The following is a 25,906-nucleotide window of genomic DNA, read 5'->3' on the forward strand; positions in this document are numbered from 1 at the left end:
CCCCCTCTACCTTGTGGAGGGGGGGCACAGGTCTGGTAGCCATGGATGAAGTGCTGGCTGTCCAGAGTCGGGACCCGGGGTGGACCGCTGCCTGTGCGTCGGTTGGGGACATCTTTGCGCTGCTGACCCGTCTCCGCTGGGGATGGTCTCCTGCTGGCCCCACTATGGACTGGACTCTCACTATTATGTTAGATCCATTATGGACTGGACTCTCACACTATTGTAGGATTGTAGTCAGCTGGAGGCGTGTCTTAACGAAATTAAACAATGGATGTCCGCTAACTTTTTGCAACTCAACGCTAAGAAAACGGAAATGTTGATTATCGGTCCTGCTCAACACAGACACCTATTTAATAATACCACCTTAACATTTGACAACCAAACAATTACACAAGCCGACTCGGTAAAGAATCTGGGTATTATCTTCGACCCAACTCTCTCGTTTGAGTCACACATTAAGAGTGTTACTAAAACGGCCTTCTTTCATCTCCGTAATATCGCTAAAATTCGTTCCATTTTGTCCACTCGCGACGCTGAGATCATTATTCATGCGCGCGTTACGTCTCGTCTCGATTACTGTAACATATTATTTTCGGGTCTCCCTATGTCTAGAATTAAAAGATTACAGTTGGTACAAAATGCGGCTGCTAGACCTTTGACAAGAACAAGAAAGTTTGATCATATTACGCCTATACTGGCTCACCTGCACTGGCTTCCTGTGCACTTAAAATGCGACTTTACGGTTTTACTACTTACGTATAAAATACTATACGGTCTAGCTCCATCCTATCTTGCTGACTGTATTGTACCATATGTCCAGGCAAGAAATCTGCGTTCAAAGAACTCCGGCTTATTAGTGATTCCCAGAGCCCAAAAAAAGTCTGCGGGCTATAGAGCGTTTTCTGTTCGGGCTCCAGTTCTATGGAATGCCCTCTCGGTAAAAGTTAGAGATGCTACCTCAGTAGAAGCATTTAAGTCCCATCTTAAAACTCATTTGTATACTCTAGCTTTTAAATAGACCCCCTTTTTTTAGACCAGTTGATCTGCCGTTTTTTTTCTCCTTTGCCCCCTCGCCGGGTTATTCTGGTTCCGGTGACCATGGATGAGGTGCTGGCTGTCCAGAGTTGGGACATGGGGTGGACCGCTCGCCTGTGCATCGGTTGGGGACGTCTCTGCGCTACTGACCTGTCTCTGCTCGGGATGGTCTCCTGCTGGCCCCACTATGGACTGGACTCTCACTGTTATGTGGATCCACTAGGGACTGTACTTAGAGGGGGGGTTACCCACATATGCGGTCCTCTCCAAGGTTTCTCATAGTCATTCACATCGACGTCCAGACACGTGCACACATAGGGCTCTATGGGTGCTCGAGCCCCTGCCCTTTTTTGCCTCGTCTTAAAAAGTGCCCTCTGCCTGTGTTTTTTTTTTTTTTTTTCCCTTTAAACAACATTAATAAATTCCTGTCAGAGCTGTAAAAAAAAAACAGCTGTACAAAAACTCCACGTTTTCTTGTAATACCGGGTTGTTTGAGCCTGCCGTTCCGCCGAGAGAGAGTGCGAGTGTGAGTAAGTGAGAAGAGAGAGAGCCAACTGCGCCCCTGAGACGTGACAGTGGACCAAGTTGAACCTGTGAGTTATGGTCTAGTCGCCGTCCACTTTTTCAGCATCTAAAATGGGTAATATTTCAGAAAAACGCTGTATTATTCTATTATTCAATGTGTCAGCTTCTGTTTTTGCCGGACGTCGGAGCACGGCGCATCAATTGAGCACGGCACATCAAGTCCGCACAGAGCAGAGCGGATCGTGCGGGACAGGAAGTAATGAACAAAATACAAAATAAAACACCTGGTTAATTTTCAAAATAAAATGCACTGTGTTTACGGCGGATCACATTTTTCTCACAGTAGAGTTTTAGATATAAAGTTTATTGTGACTTTGCTATTACTGTGTGGGTTAACAAAATAATAATAATGATAATAATAACAATAATAAGAAGAATACAAATGATAATGATAATAATAATAATAATAATAATAATTATTATTATTATTATTATTATTATTAATAATAATAATAATAATTTCAGCATTCTGGGGGTATAAGATGTAGGTTATCTGTTAGGAATATTACCATCTGTATTTAAACTTGATTCATGTTGATTATGCCTGCAGCACAATGCCAAAAAAAGAAAGGATACAGCCCTACTGGCCCTTGGTCAATATTTTTGGCCATGTACTGCGTTTCAGTTGTTTAGTCTGAGCATTAAGTGAGAAAGACCATAAGTTACAACTTGATGGTGTTTTCATCAAGTTAAGGGAAGAAGGACAGATTTTCACATTGAAGTTTTTTTCCATTTGGGTATTTATTTTTGTATTTTTTTTCAAAGTTCATGTTGCACTGTTCAATATTAAAGTGCTTATTTTTAACAATAAATAGCCTAATAATAAACCAGTGTTTTGTTGCTTTTCATGTCTTCCAAGCCTATGATAATGTGAATTAACTCATTATGACAATAATTTGTTGACACAAAAGAAATGGAAATCACTTTTACCTACAAAGGACACACAGCTAAGTAGTTAGCTTCCTATTATCAAATTTAATTTTACATTAATTTCCATATTGTGTAAAGGACAAAAAAAAAAAATCCTGCCCTTTTCTGACTTTGAGCCCCTGCCCCTCTATAATAATGTGCACGTCCCTGTCGACGTCCCTTGTGTGGGCTCTGTGCCAAGGACGTCGTTGTGGCTTGTGCAGCCCTTTGAGACTTTTGTGATTTAGGGCTATATAAATAAACATTGATTGATTGATTGATTGATTGATTATGTTAGATCCACTATGGACTGGACTTTTACAATATTATGCTAGACCCACTTGACATCCATTGCATCCGGTCTCCCCTAGAAGGGGGTGGGGGGGTCACCCACATCTGCGGTCCTCTCCAAGGTTTCTCATAGTCATTCACATTGACATCCCACTGGGTTGTGAGTTTTTCCTTGCCCTTTTGTGGGCTCTGAACCGAGGATGTCGTCGTGGCTTGTGCAGCCCTTTGAGACACTTGTGATTTAGGGCTATATAAATAAACATTGATTGATTGATAGATAGATCAAAACTATGCGTTGATGGGTTTTGTGCGTTGATTTTAGCGCCCCCTTTGGATGAACGTGGTGACTGCCACGCTGAGGTCAATTACAGGAATCCACTTCACATTCTTCCGTCGTCATCATCGCTGTGTGCGCTCATAACAACACTCCGTGTGTCGGAGAGTACGCAGTCTTGAATTGGGTGAGTGTCAACGTTATACGGTCACTTTATGTCCGCCACCATTGTTGTTGCCACATCCCGTTGGCCCCTGAAGCTTCTAACTGCGTAAGCTAGCTCGTCGTGTTAGCAGCATCCCCGCTGTCCCAAAGCATTTGATATGGAGAATTGTTGTCAGTAAATTCACAAGACAGTCCGTGTTGACGATGGAGACTGCTGGACTTGTTTTAGTCAGCCGCTTTTGGTTTAGACACTTGCGTTCGTTTACTTGAATAATAGGGATGGGTTAGCGTCGTGTTGTTGTATTTCGCCCCAAGCTAGATAGCTAGCAATGCTAACGGACAGGCGTCCACTATCGGACACACCCCACGCATCGCTCGTTTTTATGTTTATCGATTACTATTGTCTACTATTAGAACATCTACTGACCGTGTTTACTATCACACACACACAAACACACTGGGGAGGGTCCGAGTAGAAGTGGGTGCGCTGCAAAAAGTCAATGTTCAGAAACAGGGGAAAAAAAATACAAAAATTAGGGGTATTTTACTTGAACTAAGGAAAATTATCTGCCAATAGAACAAGAAAAGTTGGCTTGTCAAGACTTTCCAAAACAAGTAAAATTAGCTAACCTCAGTGAACCCCAAAATACCTTAAAATAAGTATATTCACACTAATAACAAGTGCACTTTTCTTGGTAGAAAAAAAATAAGAGATCTTTTTTCTCAATATGTTGAAAAATATTCTTAAATTAAGTAAATGCTAGTGCCATTATCTTGACATAATGATATGCGCTCTGCATTACATTTCTTGAAACCAGCAAACTTGCACTAAAAACTAGTTTATTTTTCTTAATGGACAGGCAACAAGGCAACCGCTTGTTACTCTCGGGGTCTCCTAGCCGCTCAGGCAAATCATATTGTCTAAAAATGCATTTTCCCATTCATAACTTGACATCATCGCGCCAAGTGCGTGCTCTTTCAGTCAATTAGTGCGTGAGGAATATATATATATATATATATATATATATATATATATATATATATATATATATATATATTATATATTAGGGTTGCACATCTCTCTCTGATAAACGATTCGATATGCATCTAGATACACAGGTTACGATTTGATTCAAAAACGATATCCTTTTATTACAGACCGACCGATTCGATTCGATTCCGAACGATACGATTCGATTTGACGGTTAATATTCAAGACTCCAAATCCCCAAGCATTGTGGCTTTACGGCACTGGCAAAAAAACAGAACAACAAAATCACATGTCAATGTAATTATCTTTAGACATGGACCAAAAAAATTCTGGCTGAATTGTAGGATGGGAACTCCAGAGGTAAAAGTAGCAGAGAATAGTAACAACAAAGTGCAATATTTCAGCCTGAGCATAGTTTTGAACACTAGAGGTAGGTAACAAAGATTCAATATTTCAACCTGAGCATATAGTGTTTTGAACACTAGAGGTAGGTAACAAAGATTCAATATTTCAACCTGAGCATGTAGTGTTTTGAACACTAGAGGTAGGTAACAATGAACACTAGAGGTAGGTAACAAAGGTGCAACATTACAATGTAAACAATATACACACCTATAACACATCTCAAAATGTGGCAACAATTAGCACAGTGACAAGTGCTTTGTGTAAAAGAATAGAGAAAATAAATACATATGTAAAAAGAAAAAAACTACTGTGTGAGAGGTACCGTTTCCCAGGTCAAAAAGCAGTAGTTCACTTACAATATGCCTGTGCATTTTCATCATCTCTGTCCTCTGTTTTTTTGGAGGGCAGATTTTTTTTTAAGGAAAATCAACTGATCCACATGCTCATGTTTGAGCAGACTACGTTTTGTGGAAACAATGTCTCCCGCAGTACTGAACACACGTTCAGATTCCGTGTGTTTCACTTGATGTACTTTTTAATCCATCCACAAGTAAAGAAAACTTGGATTATTTCACTTTATGTACTTTTTTATGCCGAAAGAGGCGATTTAAAAGAGGCGATTTCAGCCACTTCGGTCATTACAGCCGAGTTTAGATGTACTTTTCGAGACGAGTGACGTCAGCGCGCTCCCGCGTCAGGGGGTGCATTTTACGGCAGGAGTGCGTTTCCCGGCACAACAGGTTGCAGAGGTATCTTTTAGCGAGAGATGACAGCAGTGGCAAGTCCTGCTGCTCTTTCCACCACTGTAGTGGGTTTTTTTAAAATCTTTCTCGGTCCATTATCACATTCGGTCAGACTGACGCTTTCGTTCTCCTCCACATTCATTTTCCGTGTTGTCTCTTGTTTATCACTCGTACTTCACTGTGCAACCTACTAATAAAAGTCTCAATCAATCAATCAATGCTAATACCAGCTAGGCGGCTACCGCGTTTGGCGAGTAGCTTCAGCTCTCGCGTTGTTTTAGAGACGCTGACGCATATTGTAATCTGGACGACCCATGCAAAGTCTCGCGATAACCGATCCATGACTCTATAACCGATTCAGCTAGGAATTCATGGATTATTCGCATTGATTGAGGAGTCTGCTACCGATGCAATCTAATCGCTCACTTGTTGAACCGAATACTCGGTCGCATCGGTTTATTGTTCACAACCCTAATATATATATATATATATACACACACACAGAGCCCGGCCCCCAGCCAAAAACAATTTTATTGTAATTTTGAAGAATTTACCTGAATGTGCATGAACTATTTCTGTTCAAAATAGTTTGAAATGTCACATGTGAAATGTTTTAATATTAACCGTCCGTTTACTGCACTGTGCCAACTGTACTACTATATGAGTACATATTTTCTCTTGTTTCATTGAAAATAAAACAGCAAAGTCCATTTGGCTGTCATCTGTTTTAATTATGAGACACAATTGTGTCAAAGTCATGATTTTTTTATTTCATGCTTGAAATAAGAAATTATTACTTTAAAAAAGCAGTTGTATACTTGTGAGTGTTGATGACACAGCTTTGCAACAGTTGATATTCTAGTTTCAAGCATGTTTTACTCAAATAGGTCATCAAATGTCAGCTGCAAGCTGTAATATCTTACTGAGATAATTTAGGACCAAAACACGTAAAACAAGTAAAACACTCTAACATAAAATCTGCTTAGTGAGAAGAATTATCTTATCAGACAGAAAATAAGCAAATATTACCCTTATTTGAGATATTTAATCTTACTTAGAGTTCAGTTTTTGCAGTGTGCATTAGTATGTGATCGATACTAGCGTGAGGAAAAGGATATTTTCAGTTCCTCTTTATTTTTACAAACATGTTAGTTTTTGTTGTGTTGTATTTGCTTGATTTTGGATCAACTTTTGTGTTAGCGTAGCGCAGGAGGCCTAAATATTCATCAAAACAAGGCACGGGTTTTATTGAACTACTATACTTCATTGTTTTGGCCACTGTTACATTGAACACAGTTTGAACAATAACACTGGCCATGTCCACACGAACACGGAGAGTTTCAAAAACACATACTTTGGGTTAGAACGATCTCCATCCACACGTGTAGTCTCAAAACTGTCTATGTCTACACACAAACACATACACTTGCTGTCATGCGCATTTTGTCCGATCAGAAGCCCGAAAAAAGCAGCAATAGCTAACTTGGTGGCATTACACCTCCTATTATGTTTATTTTGATATACTTTAGACTAGGGTTGTACGGTATACCGGTAGATAGATAGATAGTACTTTATTGATTCCTTCAGGAGAGTTCCCTCAGGAAAATACTAGTATCAATCAATGTTTATTTATATAGCCCTAAATCACAAGTGTCTCAAAGGGCTGTACAAGCCACAACGACATCCTCGGTACAGAGCCCACATACGGGCAAGGAAAAACTCACCCCAGTGGGACGTCGGTGAATGACTATGAGAAACCTTGGAGAGGACCGCATATGTGGGTAACCCCCCCCCTCTAGGGGAGACCGAAAGCAACGGATGTCGAGTGGGTCTGACATAACATTGTGAAAGTCCAGTCCACAGTGGATCCAACACATCAGCGGGAGTCCAGTCCACAGCGGGGCCAACAGGAAACCATCCCGAGCGGAGACTGGTCAGCAGCGCAGAGATGTCCCCAACCGATGCACAGGCTAGTGGTCCACCCGGGGTCCCGGCTCTGGACAGCCAGCACTTCATCCATGGCCACCGGACCTATGCAACTCCCCCTCGCAAGGGACAGGGGAGAAGAGGAGAGAAGAAAAGAAACGGCAGATCAACTGGTCTAAAAAAGGGGGGGTCTATTTAAAGGCTAGATTATACAAATGAGTTTTAAGATGGGACTTAAATGCTTCTACTGACTTAAATGCTTCTACTGAGGTAGCATCTCTAACTGTTACCGGGAGGGCATTCCAGAGTACTGGAGCCCGAATAGAAAACGCTCTATAGCCCGCAGACTTTTTTTTGGCTCTGGGAATCACTAATAAGCCGGAGTTCTTTGAACGCAGATTTCTTGTCGGGACATATGGTACAATACAATCGGCGAGATAGGCTGGAGCTAAACCGTGTAATATTTTATACGTAAGTAGTAAAACCTTAAAGTCGCATCTTAAGTGCACAGGAAGCCAGTGCAAGTGAGCCAGTATAGGCGTAATATGATCAAACTTTCTTGTTTTTGTCAAAAGCCTTGCAGCCGCATTTTGTACCAACTGTAATCTTTTAATGCTAGACATAGGGAGGCCCGAAAATAATACGTTACAGTAATCGAGACGAGACGTAACGAACGCATGAATAATGATCTCAGCGTCGCTAGTGGACAAGATGGAACGAATTTTAGCGATATTACGGAGATGAAAGAAGGCCGTTTTAGTAACACTCTTAATGTGTGACTCAAACGAGAGAGTTGGGTCGAAGATAATACCCAGATTCTTTACCGAGTCTCCTTGTTTAATTGTTTGGTTGTCAAATGTTAAGGTGGTATTATTAAATAGATGTTGGTGTCTAGCAGGACCGATAATCAGCATTTCCGTTTTCTTAGCGTTGAGTTGCAAAAAGTTAGCGGACATCCATTGTTTAATTTCATTAAGACACGCCTCCAGCTGACTACAGTCCGGCGTGTTGGTCAGCTTTAGGGGCATGTAGAGTTGAGTGTCATCAGCATAACAGTGAAAGCTAACACCGTACTTGCGTATGATGTCACCCAGCGGCAGCATGTAAATACTAAAGAGTGCAGGGCCAAGAACCGAACCCTGGGGAACTCCGCACGTTACCTTGACATAGTCCGAGGTCACATTGTTATGGGAGACGCACTGCATCCTGTCAGTAAGATAAGAGTTAAACCAAGACAAGGCTAAGTCTGACATACCAATACGTGTTTTGATACGCTCTAATAAAATATTATGATCGACGGTATCGAAAGCGGCGCTAAGATCAAGAAGCAGCAACATAGATGACGCATCAGAATCCATCGTTAGCAATAGATCATTAGTCATTTTTGCGAGGGCTGTCTCCGTAGAGTGATTTGCCCTGAAACCGGATTGAAAAGGTTCACAGAGATTGTTAGTCACTAAGTGTTCATTTAGCTGCTGTGCAACAGTTTTTTCGAGAATTTTGGAAATAAACGGAAGGTGGGAGACCGGTCGGTAGTTTACCATGAGGTCAGGATCGAGGTTAGGTCTTTTGAGCAGAGGATGAATAACCGCTTTTTTGAATGCTAGGGGAACAGTGCCGGAGGAAAGTGATAAGTTTATAATATTTAACACTGATGGACCTAATAATACAAACAGTTCCTTGATAAGTTTCCCAGGAAGTGGGTCAAGTAAACATGTTGTTTGTTTTATCCCACTTACACGCTGTAATAATTCCTCTAATGTTATTTCATGAAAAATAGAGAGACTATTTTGGAGGGCAGTGTCCGTCGTATATACAGTCGTATTTGTGTTAATAGAGCCCAGTTGTAGCTGGGATGCGTTGTCTTTAATCTCCTTTCTAATGAGTTCAATTTTCTTATTAAAGAAATTCATAAAATCATCTGCCGAGTGGGTGGAGCTACTGGGAGGAGTCCCTTGTTGGGTTAGCGATGCTACTGTACTAAACAGAAATTTAGGATCGTTTTTGTTGAGGCGGATGAGATTTGAGTAGTATTTAGCTTTAGCTAAGGTAAGCATGCGTTTATAAGTTATTAAACTATCACTCCATGCTTGATGGAAAACCTCAAGTTTAGTCGCGCGCCATTTGCGTTCCAGTTTTCTACATGATAATTTATGAGCTCTAATTTCTTCTGTAAACCATGGGGTGCGCCTTTTAGGGGCCCTTTTTTGCTTTAGCGGTGCTATACTATCAATAATTTTGCACAAGGCATCGTCAAAGTTGTTAGTGAGTTTATCAATAGAGCCGACATAATTTGGGAATGGTGCTATTACCGAAGGCAGTAGGTCAGCAAGAGTCATCGTTGTGGCAGCATTAATGTTGCGGCCGCTATAGCAGTTATTATTATTAATAATAGTATAGTATCGCGGTACTAATGAATCAAAAACGGTGCAATACTCTGTTTTGAAAAGTACCGGTTCCCGGGCATGACGGCACGTCATGTCATTGCTGGTTTTACGAGCAGAGGAGCATGTTCGACACCGCACAATCACAGAGTACTTACAAGCAGACACGGTGTGTAGACAGAAAAGGGAGAACAGATGCATTTTGGCCTAAAAACTGACGATAAAGGTGAAGCTATAACACTGAAACGCCCTCATGGCGAGCTAGTAAACATCCATCCGCAGTCGGCAGTGTTTTTAGCTACTTCTAAATCACTACTCCTCGCCTCTATGGTGACAAATGAAGTATGTTTCTTATAAGTATCATCCCTGCAGGACGAGGAATAGCTAAACATGCTTCATTACACACCATAGGAGGATACAATAGCTCACCGGCATCACCGCTAACAAAAGCTAGCGCACCTGAATGTAAACAAATGCCATGGGTGGATCTGACATCCACTACAATAATCTAGTCAACACTACTATAATTACATCAATATTTTTTATCTTCACAAAATCCTTTTTTCCTTTTTTTTAAATTCATATTATGTTTAAAAACTCAGGAAAGACATCCCTGGACACAAGAGGACTTTGGAATATGACCAATGTATGATCCTGTAACTACTTGGTATCGGATCGATACCTAAATTTGTGGTATCATCCAAAACTAATGTAAAGTATCAAACAACAGAAGAATAAGTGATTATTACATTTGAACAGAAAATAACCAGATATTAACTGTAAATGAACAAGTGGATTAATAATTCATTTTTACAGCTTGTCCCTCATAATTTTGACAAAATAATAGAATGAGAAATGACACAATATGTTACTGCATACGTCAGCAGACAAATTAGGAGCCTTTGTTTGCTACCTTACTAATAAAAGACAAGTTGTCTAGCATGTTCACTATTTTATTTAAGGACAAAATTGTTCTTCGATTGCAATAAGAAACATATGTTTAATGTACCGAAGGTTTTTTGTTAAAATAAAGCCAATAATGCCATTTTTTGTGGTCACCTTTATTTAGAAAGGTATCGAAAAGTATCAAAATACATTTTGGTACCGGTATCGGGACAACCCTACTTTAGAATTATAACGTGTTCAGCAACTTGGTGATGTATTACATGTGCAGTGAAGTGTACATTATTTCTAATATCAGCATGCACTAACGAGCCAAGGAAACCCTTTTGCTGGTTTAAGTGCCTATATAAAGCGCACGGACGTTCGTGTGCTGCTGCAAAAGTCTCGTAGAATTATAAAGTATTTAATCATCGATATAGCTCATGTGCAATGAAGTGTCTTTAACATCAGTATGACAGTACCACATTACAAGGAGGACGCTACATCACGTTTTTCTTAGTTGCTTGGTCGCGCCTATCTCCATCTACACAAATGGAAGCAAGACACGTAAATTAACTTCATCATTTGTCGTTAAACAAGGACTAAAAACATAGATAATGTTGCACCTTTCAGGTATTCACTAGAAAAGCTTTGTTAAAATATATTCAAATTTTTTCAAATGTCTTAATTTTTTAACACAAAATAGGATGAAAAAAATGAATAACAAATTTAAGAATTAATAAGAAAAAAATGTGACTACATGTGTGGGATGTGGAATATATTTTAATTCCACTTGGTGTCACTGTTGTGTTTAGCCAACACATGGAAAACATCTAGATGCACGTACAACGTAATTTCCGCAATGTGCGTCATTTTCGCTTCTTTTTCTTGTTTAGAACGGCGGTCGAACAAATGAAATTAAATAGTATGTAGTGTTCAATGCAAATACCATGCAAATAGTGCCGTGATGCAAATATAAAATAATGACCCACAAATAATGGTGTGACCGTATAACTGGTACCACGGACTGGTATTGCAAATGGACAGGTGTTGCTATGTCAGTGGTCCCCAACCACCGTACCGATTGGCCGCACAAGAAATTAAAAAAAAAAATTAAAAATTTTTTTATTTATTTTTTAAATTAAATCAACATAAAAAACACAATATATACATTATCTATCAATATAGATCAATACAGTCTGCAGGGATACAGTCCGTAAGCACACATGATTGTATTTCTTTCTGGAAAAAAAATAAGAAAAATTAAAAAATGAAAATACACCCCCCTCCCCCCGGTCCGTGGGACAAATTTCCAAGCGTTGACCGGTCCGCAGCTACAAAAAGGTTGGGGACGTGACTGCAGACAACATTGGGTTACATTGAGTTCCTTACTTTTCTTTTACCCCGCCGCATACGCATCACTCTGATTTATTTTGTCAGAGAGAGACATACATATGTGTTACACCTGCTGTGACATAGGTTGTTTTGAGTTTTTCCTGTTGTCCTTAGTGTAGTGACTGCTTATGTAGTTGTATTTCTGCCCAAGCTGGAGGCGGAGCTGCGGGACACCCACAGCTGATTCTAATCAACTCTTCCTAATTATTCCCTTCAGTTGTATGTTTTATTGCTGGTTATTGTTTGATGCTGCATGCTATGCTTCACGTCCCCAGCTTGGTAAAGACCAAGACGGGCCTTCCAATGCCATCCTGGTAGCCCGCCTGTTTGCCTGCTCATCGTGTTTTTTAGTGTTAATAATAAAAAACTCGTCGCACTCACTGCTCTTGTCCTCTGCGATTTTTTGGATCCACCACCGTAACCCACAACAAATACGCATAATGTCCTGGTGGGTAGCAACTTAAAAAACTTTTTTGGAAGTGTTGTGAACGCAGCACACAAATGTCTGCGTGTGCCCAATAGAAACAAGGCAGTCAGCTAGGTCATGGAAGGTAACTCTCCATGGCAATGCTGCTATAGCTTTCACTCATTGAGAAATGTTTCTCTGCTTGAATCAAGCCGGGTCAATGTCCTGCCCCCGAGAGCCATATTTCCCACTGTGATTGGTAGGTTCGTTCAGCTCTGCACACAATGCTGTAAAGTGCCATTCATGTAAAACTTGCGGGCCGCTCTAATATTAAACTTTCATATTAAGGTGTTGGGGGGGTCGCAAAATATCGTCTCGTAGGCCGCAATTGGGCCGCAAGTTTGAGACCCCTGCACTTGATGGAGCCCTTACCACCAGTGGCAGATATAAGAGAGTATAGCCAACTAAACAACAGGCACCATCTTTGCTACCAAGAACGTGTGCGACTGTATGCAATTGCTGTCGTTTTGACGTCGGGTTTCCTGTTGAAATAAATCAAAATAATACGTCTATACTAGGGCTGGGCGATATGGCCTTATTTTAATATCGCAATATTTTAAGGCCTTATCGCGATACACTATATATATCTCGATATTTTGCCTTAGCCTTGAATGAACACTTGATGCATATAATCACAGCAGTATGATGATTCTATGTGTCTACATTAAAACTTTCTTCTTCATACTGCATTAATATATGCTCATTTTAAACTTTCATGCAGAGAAGGAAATCACAACTAAAAAAATCAGTATTTTTTTCATACGGTGTTGATCTGGAAATGTTTGCCTCGGCATTTTGATGGTGTGGGTGTGTGGCACCGAACGGAGATGTTGACATGCGGAGTAAGCACTCTTCATTCTCTAGCAGGTGACTTTTCAAATGATGATTGATTGATTGATGGAGACTTTTATTAGTAGGTTGCACAGTGAAGTACATATTCCGTACAATTGACCACTAAATGGTAACACCCGAATAAGTTTTTCAACTTGTTTAAGTCGGGGTCCACTTAAATTGATTCATGATACGGATATACAGGTATACTATCATATATACTATCATCATAATACAGTCATCACACAAGATAATCACATTGAATTATTTACATTATTTACAATCAGGGGTGTGGAGGGGGTGGGGGGTAGGATATGGACAGCAAGTAGTGGACATATAGAGAGAGAGAGAGAAAGAGAGCGAGAGAGAGAGAGAGAGAGATCAGAAGGCATAAGAAAAAGTATCTGCATTTGATTGTTTACATTTGATTATTAGCAATCCGGGGAGGGTGTTAGTTTAGGGTTGTAGCTGCCTGGAGGTGAACTTTTAGTGCGGTTTTGAAGGAGGATAGAGATGCCCTTTCTTTTATACCTGTTGGGAGCGCATTCCACATTGTGGCATAGAAAGAGAATGAGTTAAGACCTTTGTGAGTTCGGAATCTGGGTTTAACGTGGTTAGTGGAGCTCCCCCTGGTGTTGTGGTTATGGCGGTCATTTACGTTAAGGAAGTAGTTTGACATGTACTTTGGTATCAGGGAGGTGTAGCGGATTTTATAGACTAGGCTCAGTGCAAGTTGTTTAACTCTGTCCTCCACCTTGAGCCAGCCCACTTTAGAGAAGTGGGTAGGAGTGAGGTGGGATCTGGGGTGGAGGTCTAGAAGTAACCTGACTAGCTTGTTCTGAGATGTTTGGAGTTTAGATTTGAGGGTTTTGGAGGTGCTAGGGTACCAGGAGGTGCATGCGTAATCGAAAAAGGGTTGAACGAGAGTTCCCGCCAGAATCCTCAAGGTGCTTTTGTTGACCAGAGAGGAGATTCTGTAGAGAAATCTCGTTCGTTGGTTAACCTTTCTGATTACCTTGGTTGCCATTTTATCACAGGAAAGGTTAGCCTCTAGAATGGAACCTAGGTAGGTGACCTCATCTTTCCTGATGCTACATATTAACAGTAATGCTACTTTTAATAGCAACGCTTTCGCCCCACACTTGACAAATTACGATTGTCTGTTAGACATATTCCCATTTGAAGCCAAACCACCGCCAGACGATGGACCCCCTGCTGTTTTTTGAGGGAATTAATTATTCCTTCATTTGTTACCAGATTCAACCTTCTTTCTCTCATATTACCGCTCACACGGCTATGTTAGCATCACAGCTAACGTTAGCCATGCTGCTACCTCTTTGCTGCGCGCGGGCGTATACGTATGTGACGTGTGTAGAAGCTGCGCTTGATGTCTGTGAGAAGGAGAGACAGGAAAGAGCGAGGAGAGCCTGTAGTGTAATGCCAGCAGTTAAAAGCAACTGCGTGAGAACGTATACTCCAATATCACGATATAGTCATTTTCTATATTGCACAGAGACAAACCCGCGATATATCGCATATATCGATATATCGCCCAGCCCTAGTCTATACATAGTTCTAAACATTCTCCAGTTCATTAACTTACAATAAAACATGCTTTTATTTCGTGAAAGTGTAATTTTGCGGCCGTATTTGACGCATTCACGCAGTTTTTCTTGACCAGCAGGCACTCTAACACAGTGGTCCCCAGCCACTGGTCCGTGGATCGATTGGTACCGGGCCGCACAACAAATAAAAAAAACCCCAAAAAAACCCCAACAATGTTTTTATTTCTTTTTTAATTAAATCAACATAATTATTACTATTTCTGGTTCCTACATTATATATCAATATAGATCAATACAGTCTGCAGGGATACAGTTCGTAAGTACACATGATTGTATTTTTTTATGACACAAAAACAAAACAAAAAACATATATTCCATATATTTAGCAATTATTCAGACTCCTCGAGATTCTATTTTTCTAAAAAGCAGCTCGTGACAAATCTACTTTTTCAGTTCTTGGACAGTTTGAGACAAGTACATACGCTCTTCTCATTAAAGAATGTGAAAATCTAATGTTGGAGGAAGGCATGTCTAACTGTGTGTGTCCTTCCTCTACAGTGGACAGCAGACCTGCAGCCCTGTATACTAAGCCGGAGAACGAGCTTTTTATCATGAACTGTGATATAGATGGTATGTCAGTTCAGGATGATGTCATGATGATGTAGTGTGGTGGTGTAGTGATTGTACGTCTGTCTCTTGTAGGGGACATGGAAAACCAGGTGGAGATGGAGGAGAAGACGAGGCTTATAAATCAGGTGTTAGAGCTTCAGCATACACTTGAAGGTAATTAATGATACCTTATTCTGTATGAACTACAGTACACTTTCATGTACTGTTATTGTGAATGCAGCCAATTAAATCCCACCCGCTGTTTGCTTCAGATCTTTCAGCGCGCGTGGATGCAGTGAAAGAGGAGAACTTGAAGTTGAAGTCGGAGAACCAGGTCCTTGGGCAGTACATTGAGAACCTCATGTCTGCGTCCAGCGTCTTTCAGACCACCGACACCAAGAGCAAACGGAAATGAGGTGTAGACTTCTGTTCTGCGTCTCTGAAACATTTCAATCTCTACTTCTTGGTCTGGGTACTTGTTTACTTACTTAGCTAGTTAGTATGTTGGCAATATAACTTTCAGGAAAGGTCAGAAATGGGATAAGAAACAAGTGATTATATTTAGTGCCTGATCCGCATCCTTTCTACTACGTTACCGTACATTACAAGATTCAAAGACAGTGAATGACTGTCAAGAGGGTTCAGTCTGTTTCTGCTATAAATGGCTAAAGAAAAATGGTTGGCACATTTGTCAAAAATGTTATGAAAAAACATGATTACATTTTGGGGCTGATCCAGATCACCGTTGGGATTCAGGACTTTTTTTTTTTTTACTATTGGGAGGTAGTGCCTGGCTGAGGTCTTCGCTCTCTGAGTGCTTTTGTAGTTCTTATATTTGTTATTTTGGATGTCCTGCAGACGATTATGAAATGCTTCAAATAGACGTGTGTTTATGCCTGTCAAAGCCGCACGTATTTGCACATTTTGAGCATGCGCCGACTAAAGTGCGTGATTACAGCACATATAAAAAAAACAAAAAACATCAGAAATAAACAAGAAACGGCTCGCTTCCTTTATCCTCAACAATGTCAACTGCTATTATTGGAAATGAAACAAACCTAACAATGACAACAATTTTATTGCAAACGGCATAATGTAACGACAAAAATCTGAAACGTACTTGCAGGAGACAGAATTAGGGGTTTGAGGGGAAGTGGGTGTGTGTGTAGTAAGGTATTTAAGGACAGCACATGTAAAGGAGAAAAGATTGGGTGCCACTCTTTTTGTTACTGCATGCTTTCCTTAACTACATATTACATCTTGTATACCACTTCAGTTTATCTTATACCGTATCATATTAAATACATGTCAAATTCACTCAGGAGCCAAGCGCGTCATTCAAGAGACAAACTCATTCTTATCCCTCCAGCGACCACCGGGAATGTGGCCGTTACATAAAGTAAACAAAAAATCAGACAAACGGGTACGGATCACCATGCAAGGACAAATTGGAGCAAAGAGCCACAGCTAAGTCAGAAAATACGCCACGTCACTTTTCACCTGGCAGCAGGCAGGACCTCCTGTTGTTTTTTTTTTTTTTCATGAATATTTGTAGTCCACTGTGGCTTCATGCAGGAGGGAGACGTGATTAAGCACGTAACACAACTTGTTCTTGCTGTCATTAGCGTAACGAGGGGCAGCTGACTTTGGGCAGCTGCAACGCTTGCTGGACTGGTTGTGGACTTTTTTTGACACTGCATTTAAATTCAGAGTATGATGTCTGAATACTCCAAGGTGAAATGTTTGGTGGAGAAAAACGCACAGAATTCTTTTCTCCCGGACTTTACGATCATCTGCTCATAGAAGAGCAGGGAAGTTGGCAGTGTTTGCATGACTACAAACATAATTACATGAAAAACATGCTTTGGAGGCAGGAAAGGTGAGGTTGAGCAGGAAAAAAGAACAAATCACAATAGCAAAGACCAAAATGTAGTTCAGTAACATGGCAACAAAAGGACAAAACTGCAGGCTCAAGTGCTGTTAAAGGGGATGGTGATCAGGAAGCTACTTGTGCCAGTTTAGGTGAAAGAGGAGGAGCATCTGCAAGCGCTGGAGGTGATTCACAGCAGGAAAGGTGGACTTTGTACAAATAGGACTGTAATAGGTTCTACAGAAAATGGACCACTGATAGGTAACATTGAATGTGAAGCCAAAGCAGTAAACATTGATCAACAGCAAAAGGACCACACTCAATCAACTACGTAATTGCCACCAGGACTTTGCAGAGGAGCATATCAAAACATCTGCCAAGTTGTTAAAATGACACTACCACACACACACATCTACCAATAAAAGATATGACTATCACCACCTCAAATAGAAACAGTGAAACAGCGACTTCACCACTTGACAAAGAGCCACCCTGCAAACCTGCTGTTTACCACTAAACAGACAGCACACATCATAAGCAACACAAGGGACATCATTTGGTACAAAGCCATCACCATTCTGCCTTGCGTTTTACAAGCTCCAGTGCAGGTTCACCCACATGGAGAAGGTTGGAGTGCTGGATGGAGTGGGGGAAGATGCCCAGTACATCAAGGTTTGGAGCCGTTACAAAACTTTGAGGAAGCCAAAAAGAGCTTTAAGAGTTTTCAGGAAGAGGAAGAGCAGTTAAAGGTAGTTAAGGACAGCACGTGGTCAAAAGTTTACATACACTTGTAAAGAACATAATGTCATGGCTGTCTTGAGTTTTTAAAACTCTTATTTTTTTGTGATAGTGATTGGAACCAATACTTTGTTTGTCACAAAAAACATTCATGAAGTTTGGTTCTTTCATGAATTTATTATGGGTTTACTGAAAATGTGACCGAATCTGCTGGGTCAAAAGTATACATACAGCAATGTTAATATTTGGTTACATGTCCCTTGGCAAGTTTCACTGCAATAAGGCGCTTTTGGTAGCCATTCACAAGCTTCTGGTTGAATTTTTGACCACTCCTCTTGACAAAATTGGTGCAGTTCAGCTAAATTTGTTGGTTTTCTGACATGAACTTGCTTCTTCAGCATTGTCCACATGTTCTCAATGGGGTTTGAGTCAGGACTTTGGGAAGGCCATTCTAAAACCTTAATTCTAGCCTGATTTAACCATTCCTTTACTACTTTTGACGTGTGTGTCATAGTCCTGTTGGAACATCCAACTGCGCCCAAGACCCAACCTCCGGGCTGATGATTTTAGGTTGTCCTGAAGAATTTGGAGGTAATCCTCTTTTTTCATTGTCTCACTTCATTTATAAACTTTAGACAAGCCTTAAAATGTCGCTTCTGGAGCAAGGGCTTCCTTCTTGCATGGTAGCCTCTTAGTCCATGGCGACGTAAAACACGCTTCACTGTGGACACTGACACCTGTGTTCCAGCAGCTTCCAAATCATTGCAGACCTGCTTTTTGTTGGTTCTCAGTTGACTCTTGATCATCCTGACCAATTTTCTCTCAGCAGCAGGTGATAGCTTGCGTTTTCTTCCTCATTGTGGCAGTAACAAAACTGTGCCATGCACTTTATACTTACAAACAACACAGCACAGTTGCTCTTGGGACCTTAAGCTGCTTTGAAATGGCTCCAAGTGACTTTCCTGACTTGTTCAAGTCAATGATTAGTTTTTTCAGATCTGTGCGGAGTTCCTTTGACTTTCTGATTGTCGTGTTTGTAACCGAGTCTAATGACTGCATCACACGAGCCCTATTTAAATGGGCTCAGAGAAGTCAACAGGTGTCATCAATCATAACCACTCACATGAAGTTAAAGGCCTACTGAAACCCACTACTACCGACCACGCAGTCTGATAGTTTATATATCAATGATGAAATCTTAACATTGCAACACATGCCAATACGGCCGGGTTAACTTATAAAGTGACATTTAAAATTTCCCGGGAAATATCCGGCTGAAACGTCGCGGTATGATGACGTATGCGCGTGACGTAGTCAGTTTAACGGAAGTTATGGTACCCCGTACAATCCTATACAAAAAGCTCTGTTTTCATTTCATAATTCCACAGTATTCTGGACATCTTTTGCAATTTGTTTAATGAACAATGAAGGCTGCAAAGAAGACAGTTGTAGGTGGGATCGGTGTATTAGCAGCGGACTACAGCAACACAACCAGGAGGACTTTGTTGGAGAGCAGACGCGCTAGCCGGCGACCTCACCTTGACTTCCTACGTCTCCGGGCCGCCAAACGCATCGGGTGAAGTCCTTCGTCCTTCCGCCGATCGCTGGAACGCAGGTGAGCACGGGAGTTGATGAGCAGATGAGGGCTGGCTGGCGTAGGTGGAGAGCTAATGTTTTTAGCATAGCTCTGTGCGGTCCGGTTGCTAAGTTGCTAAGTTAGCTTCAATGGCGTCGTTAGCACAGCATTGTCCACGGTTTAATAGTATTGTTGATTTTCTATCTATCCTTCCAGTCAGGGGTTTATTTTTTTTGTTTCTATATGCAGTTAAAGTACGATGCTATCACGTTAGCTCGTAGCTAAAGCGTTTCGCCGATGTATTGTCGTGGAGATAAAAGGCACTGAATGTCCATTTCGCGTTCTCGACTCTCATTTTCAAGAGGATATAGTATCCGAGGTGGTTTAAAATACAAATCCGTGATCCACAATAGAAAAATGAGAGAGTGTGGAATCCAACGAGCCAGCTTGTACCTAAGTTACGGTCAGAGCGAAAAAAAATATGTATTTCACTGCATTCTAGTCCGTCACTCTAACGTTCCTCGTCCACGAATCTTTCATCCTCGCTCAAATTAATGGGGTAATGGTCCGAATCGCTCTAGCTGCGTTGAAAACAATAGGAAAATATGAGGGAGTGAACAACTGACAACGTCACGCTACTTCCGGTAGGGGCAAGGTTTTTTTTTATCAGAGACCAAAAGTTGCGAACTTTATCGACGTTGTTCTATACTAAATCCTTTCAGCAAAAATATGGCAATATCGCAAAATGATCAAGTATGACACATAGAATGGATCTGCTATTCCCGTTTAAATAAAAAAAAATTCATTTCAGTAGGCCTTTAAGAGGCCATGCCATGAAGCTGATTTGATTGTAACTTTTCTACATAACCAAAATTGATAATGTATGTTGCTGTATGTATACTTTTGACCCAGCAGATTTGGTCCCATTTTCAGTAGACCCATAATAAATTCATAAAAGAACCAAACTTCATGAATGTCTGTCGGAGCCTTCATTCATTGGAATGTTACAATATGATGAAGCAGATAGATTACACTTTTAAGCCGCAAATTTTTGGTCTGAACATTCTGTGGTTTTGAAGGCACAGAAATTATATAAAAGGATATTTGTTCGCCAAGTAGGGACTTTGAATTAATCTTATACAGTTCTCACATATTTAGTCTTCCATATTTATATCTGCTGTGCGCATTAATCCAAAAAACAGAAATGACAATACTGCAGGTTGGTAAAATATAAATTATTAAAAGTGATTCAGTGTGCACAGTACAGTTGGCTTAGTACTGACTCATCATTTTTACCATATGACATGACAAAGCTCAAATATTCTGAGTAAAAAGAGTTAAATTTATACTTTTATTACAGCTATGTAGCAAACTTTGTGTGCAAACTTTTTGAAAGAGAGAAGTGGATAATATTGTCTTCGTTATTTCCAGACAATACTGCACTGTCAAAATACTATGTACACCGTCTAATAAGCATACCGTATTTTTCGGACTATAAGTCGCAGTTTTTTTCATAGTTTGGCCAGCTTATACTCAGGAGCGACTTACAGTATGTGTGAAATTATTAACACATTACCGTAAAATATCAAATAATATTATTTATCTCATTCACGTAAGAGACTAGACGTATAAGATTTCATCGGATTTAGCGATTAAGAGTGACAGATTGTTTGGTAAACGTATAGCATGTTCTATATGTTAAAGTTATTTGAATGACTTACCATAATGTTACGTTAACATACCAGGAATGTTCTCAGTTGGTTATTTATGCGTAATATAACGTACACTTATTCAGCCTGTTGTTCACTATTCTTTATTATTTTAAATTGCCTTTCAAATGTCTATTCTTGGTGTTGGGTTTTATCAAATAAATTTCCCCAAAAAAGGGGAAGTGCGACTTATATGTTTTTTTCCTTCTTTATTATGCATTTTCGGCTGGTGCGACTTATACTCCGGAGCGACTTATACTCCGAAAAATACGGTACTTGATCCATGTAGTGTAAATGCAGCATGTCTTTCATAACAGACAAGAGCGACCTTTGACAAACTAAATAAATAAAGTAAACTAAGTATTTACTGTGTTTTCCTTGTCAAAGTGGTTTGTGATTTCATAACCTATATTTCCATATTCTTGTTTTTCTATTCTAGGACATCCTGTCTCCTCCTCCAACCACCTGACATGTCGGTGAGCTGCTGGAGCAAACCGGAATCTATCACGAAAACTATTGGCGCTTTTTAAAAATTATTTATTGTCCTGTTTGGAAGTCATGTCCGCACATTGCATGATCTTGTTTTGTTCTACTGCCCAGCTGTTCCTGTAAAATGGTTATTATTGTTATGGCATTGCCACTTTTGTTAATTCATAATAGTCTTCAAATAAAACTGTATTAATAAGTTGTCCGTTTTTAACCGTGCTGGATACAAAATAAATGAGTGAAGTGCTGAATAGATTTTAAGAGGCAGGAAGTAGGGGTGAGATGCTTTCTACTGTGAGGCTGCCAGAATAAAAGCATTGATTATTATGGATACAATCAAGGCTGCCTGCAAACAAGAGGGAAGGTGCTTAGAAAAAAAGGTGTCCATTAAAAACAAGCAAGAACACTGCAAAATTGTACTTTTTGTCAAAATATTTTTTTACTTTGTGTGTTAACAATGATAAGAATGGGTGTAAAGGGATCGATAGCTGGGATTCATTAAGTTATTTTGATATGTTTAAGTTGTAGTAAATGTTTTGAGTACAGTAGATATCCTGCACTGTTCATTTCATTTTGTTTTTAATAAAAGCTCAAGATCAGTACTCACTCTCAAGTTCTTGTCAGCAGTCTAGGGTGGGCCAAATGGGACAAAAATATTTAAATAATTACTGAAATGTCACATATACATCAAAAAGTATAATTTTACATTAAATTAATGACACATTTCGAATGTGTCATTAATTTAATGTAAAATTATACTTTTTATTTGTATTATTTCACAATTTAATATTCATGTTATTTAATTATCTCAACTTAATTCACAATTGTATTCATTTCATGAAGATGAGAGACAAGCGGTAGAAAATGGATGGTGTGTCAGCACATCAAACTCAATGGGCGGATCTTAACACTGGGTACAAAGGAGCCGAATTTCCTCCTTATAGAGCCGTTTCTGCGACACATGCCACCACACGTCCAGACGTCGCTCGGTGATACAGCTATCACAGAGTCCCTGTGCACCCTGCAGACATCCCTTGGCGGATCAAACACCTCACTTTCTCCATGTGCAAGGTGGCCAAGCTGTGGTCCGCCCGTCAACGGCAACTTATTGTTCATTTCGAAGTACGCCACAGACACCCGACAGGTCCAACGTGGCTGCGGACTACCTCTCCAGACCGATCGTCAGCATGGGGTGTGGAACAGGCCTCTGACCGCCGGATTCAGATGCTCAGAGGTGCGGACGCTGGACTGATGGGGGTCAGGCTGCGATGCGATCTCTTAACTGGCCAGTCTAGGCCACTCCAGTTGGCTGGAGTCGGCCATTTTTTAGGTTCTGCGAGGCTTGTGGCTCAGGAGTTCGTCTGGAGGAGGCTGAAAAAGTGCACCCTTCACACACGGAAGCTGTCCATCTTGCATCAACATCGTCCACTGACGTGGCCCGGGCGTTCATCAGCAAGTGGGTCGAGCGCTTCGAACATCTGACCAGGGTGCGCAGTTTACCTCAGATATCTGGAATGAGGTCGCCGGGGGTCAAGCTGCACCGCATGCCACTCCGAGGCTAACGGTTTGTGTGAGTGATTTCACCGCTCCATGATGGTCTGCCCTGCGTGCCAGTTTGACTGACGGCAACTGGGTGGATAAACTCCCCTGGGTCATGCCAGGCCTCAGAACCGCCTCCCAAGAAGACCTGCAACACTCGTCTCCCGAGCTTGTTTACGGCCAGGTACTGCCAGTTCCTGTGGATTTCATTCCGGATGCCAATACACCCTGGTCTGTGACCAGACAGCAGTCTTCCCTGCTGGAGGCTACTATACCAGGGCATTCACCTGAGGCCACAATAGCATTCACACCTGTCCCCACGTCACAGCACGGCATCCATGTTTCCTGGCTGCGCTCGGTGGATTTCGTCTACATTCGTGGACTATTGCACCGTCCCTACGACGGGATGTTCAAAGTCCTACAGCACTGGGATAAGAGCCTGGTTGTGGACGTTGGGGGTCCATTGATAGGATTAAGCGTGCCTACTTGGATGTTATTTAAGTGTAACATTATTCTTGCTGATGGGACAATATACTGCAGGGAAGTGGCATACGGTGAGGCGTGCAGTACTTTGGCTCGCCATAGGGGCGTGAATGTAAGCTGACAGATGCAAACTCGTGTATAAAGAGCATGCCAACTCAATTTCAGATTTCAGTCCATCTCCTAAATGATTGGTCAAAAGGCACTCACGTGACTACAAGGGCTATATATATATACTATGCTACGGCTGGAACTATGCATACACTCCACTTCATTCGACATATTTTTTAGTTTACCGCATGTCCCCCTCAGGGTCGCGGGGGTGGCTGCAGCCTACCCCAGCTGCATTCGGGCGGAAGGCGGGTTACAGCCTGGACACTATCTATATATACATATATAGTGTTCCCTCGTTCCCACCTTTTGCAGTTATTACAGCTTCAATTCTTATGGGAAGGCTGTCCACAAGTTTGCGTGGTGTGTTTATAGGAATTTTCGACCGTTCTTCCAAAAGCGCATTGGTGAGGTCACACACTGATGTTTTTCGATAAGGCCTGGCTCTCAGTCTCCGTTGTAATTCATCCCAAAGGTGTTCTATCGGGTTTAGGTCAGGACTCTGTGCAGGCCAGTCAAGTTCATCCACACAAGACTCTGTCATCCATGTCTTTATGGACCTTGCTTTGTGCACTGGTGCAGTCATGTTGGAAGAGGAAGGGGCCTGCTCCAAAATGTTTCCACAAGATTGGGAGCATGGAATTGTCCACATTGTTTTAGTATAATGGAGCATTCAAAGTTCCTTTCACTGGAACTAAGGGGCCCAACTCCTGAAAAACAACCCCACACCATAATTCCCCCTCCACCAAATTTCACACCCGGCACAATGCAGTCCGAAATGAACCGTTCTCTTGGCAACCACCAAACCCAGATTCGTCCATCAGATTGCCAGATGGAAAAGCGTGATTCATCACTCCAGAGAACGCGTCTCCACTGTTTGAGTCCAGTGGTGATGTGCTTTACACTACTGCATCCAAAGACTATAAAAATGGGAGCCATTAACTCCCTGCTTGGCACTCAGCATCAAGGGTTGGAATTGGGGGTTAATGCACCAAAAATTATTCCCGGGCGCGGCACTGCTGCTGCCCACTGCTCCCCTCACCTCCCAGGGGGTGCACAAGGGGATAGGTCAAATGCAGAGGACAAATTTCACCACACCTAGTGTGTGTGTGACAATCATTGGTACTTTAACTTATGGCTTAGATGCAGCTGTCGGCCATGGAAACCCATTCCATGAAGCTCTCTGCGTACTGTACGTGGGCTAATTGGAAGGTCACATGAAGTTTGGAGCTCTGTAGCAACTGTCTGTGCAGAAAGTCGGCGACCTCTTTGCACTATGCGTCAGTTTACATCGCCTACCACTTGGTGGCTGCGTTGCTGTTGTTCCCAAACTCTTCCTTGTTTTTATAATAAAGTTGACTTTGGAATATTTAGGAGCGAGGAAATTTCACGACTGGATTTGTTTCACAGGTGGCATCCTATGACAGTTCCACGCTGGAAATGACTGAGCACCTGAGAGCGGCCCATTCTTTCACAAATGTTTGTAGAAGCAGTCTCCATGCCTAAGTGCTTGATTTTATACACCAGTGGGCGGGCCAAGTGATTAGGACACCTGATTGTAAACATTTTGATGGGTGGCCAAATACTTTTGGCAATATAGTACAGTACTGTAAACAAAATGAAAAAGAAAAAACATCCTGTAAATGAAAAAAGTGTGTAAACCAAAAAAAATATATGAACAAAAACGGGGGGAAAAATCGACACAGATTTCACGTAGAGCGGATATTTTTTGGAACGTAACCACAGCGTTAAATGAGGGAACACCGTATACACAATTATATATAATGAGTATAGGCCAAACGTTTAGACACGCCTTCTCATTTCAATGAGTTTTCTTTATTTTCATGACTGTTTACATTGTAGATTGTCACTGAAGGCATCAAAGCTATGACACCTATGAATTGAAAACCATTTCAGGTGACCTCTTGAAGCTCATCGAGA

At 41.1% G+C, this 25,906-nt stretch overlaps 1 protein-coding gene across 2 annotated transcripts in view; it reads left to right on the top strand.

Moving 5' to 3' along the window:
• scoca (short coiled-coil protein a) overlaps positions 1-22,434 on the top strand; it is a 35,282-nt gene extending 12,848 nt beyond the window's left edge. Inside the window, exons 2-6 of one of the 2 annotated variants that reach the window (XM_062026736.1) lie at positions 3,143-3,281; positions 15,406-15,477; positions 15,550-15,630; positions 15,729-15,872; positions 21,789-22,434. In XM_062026736.1, coding sequence (XP_061882720.1) covers positions 15,459-15,477; positions 15,550-15,630; positions 15,729-15,871 — 243 coding nt within the window. In that variant the 5' untranslated portion in view covers positions 3,143-3,281; positions 15,406-15,458 and the 3' untranslated portion in view covers position 15,872; positions 21,789-22,434. The remainder of the gene's footprint in view (positions 1-3,142; positions 3,282-15,405; positions 15,478-15,549; positions 15,631-15,728; positions 15,873-21,788) is intronic. The other variant, XM_062026735.1, reaches the window with a different exon arrangement.
• Positions 22,435-25,906: the final 3,472 nt, after the last annotated feature.

The sequence above is a fragment of the Entelurus aequoreus genome, linkage group LG18 (assembly GCF_033978785.1).
Source record: "Entelurus aequoreus isolate RoL-2023_Sb linkage group LG18, RoL_Eaeq_v1.1, whole genome shotgun sequence".
Classification (NCBI taxonomy): domain Eukaryota; kingdom Metazoa; phylum Chordata; class Actinopteri; order Syngnathiformes; family Syngnathidae; genus Entelurus; species Entelurus aequoreus.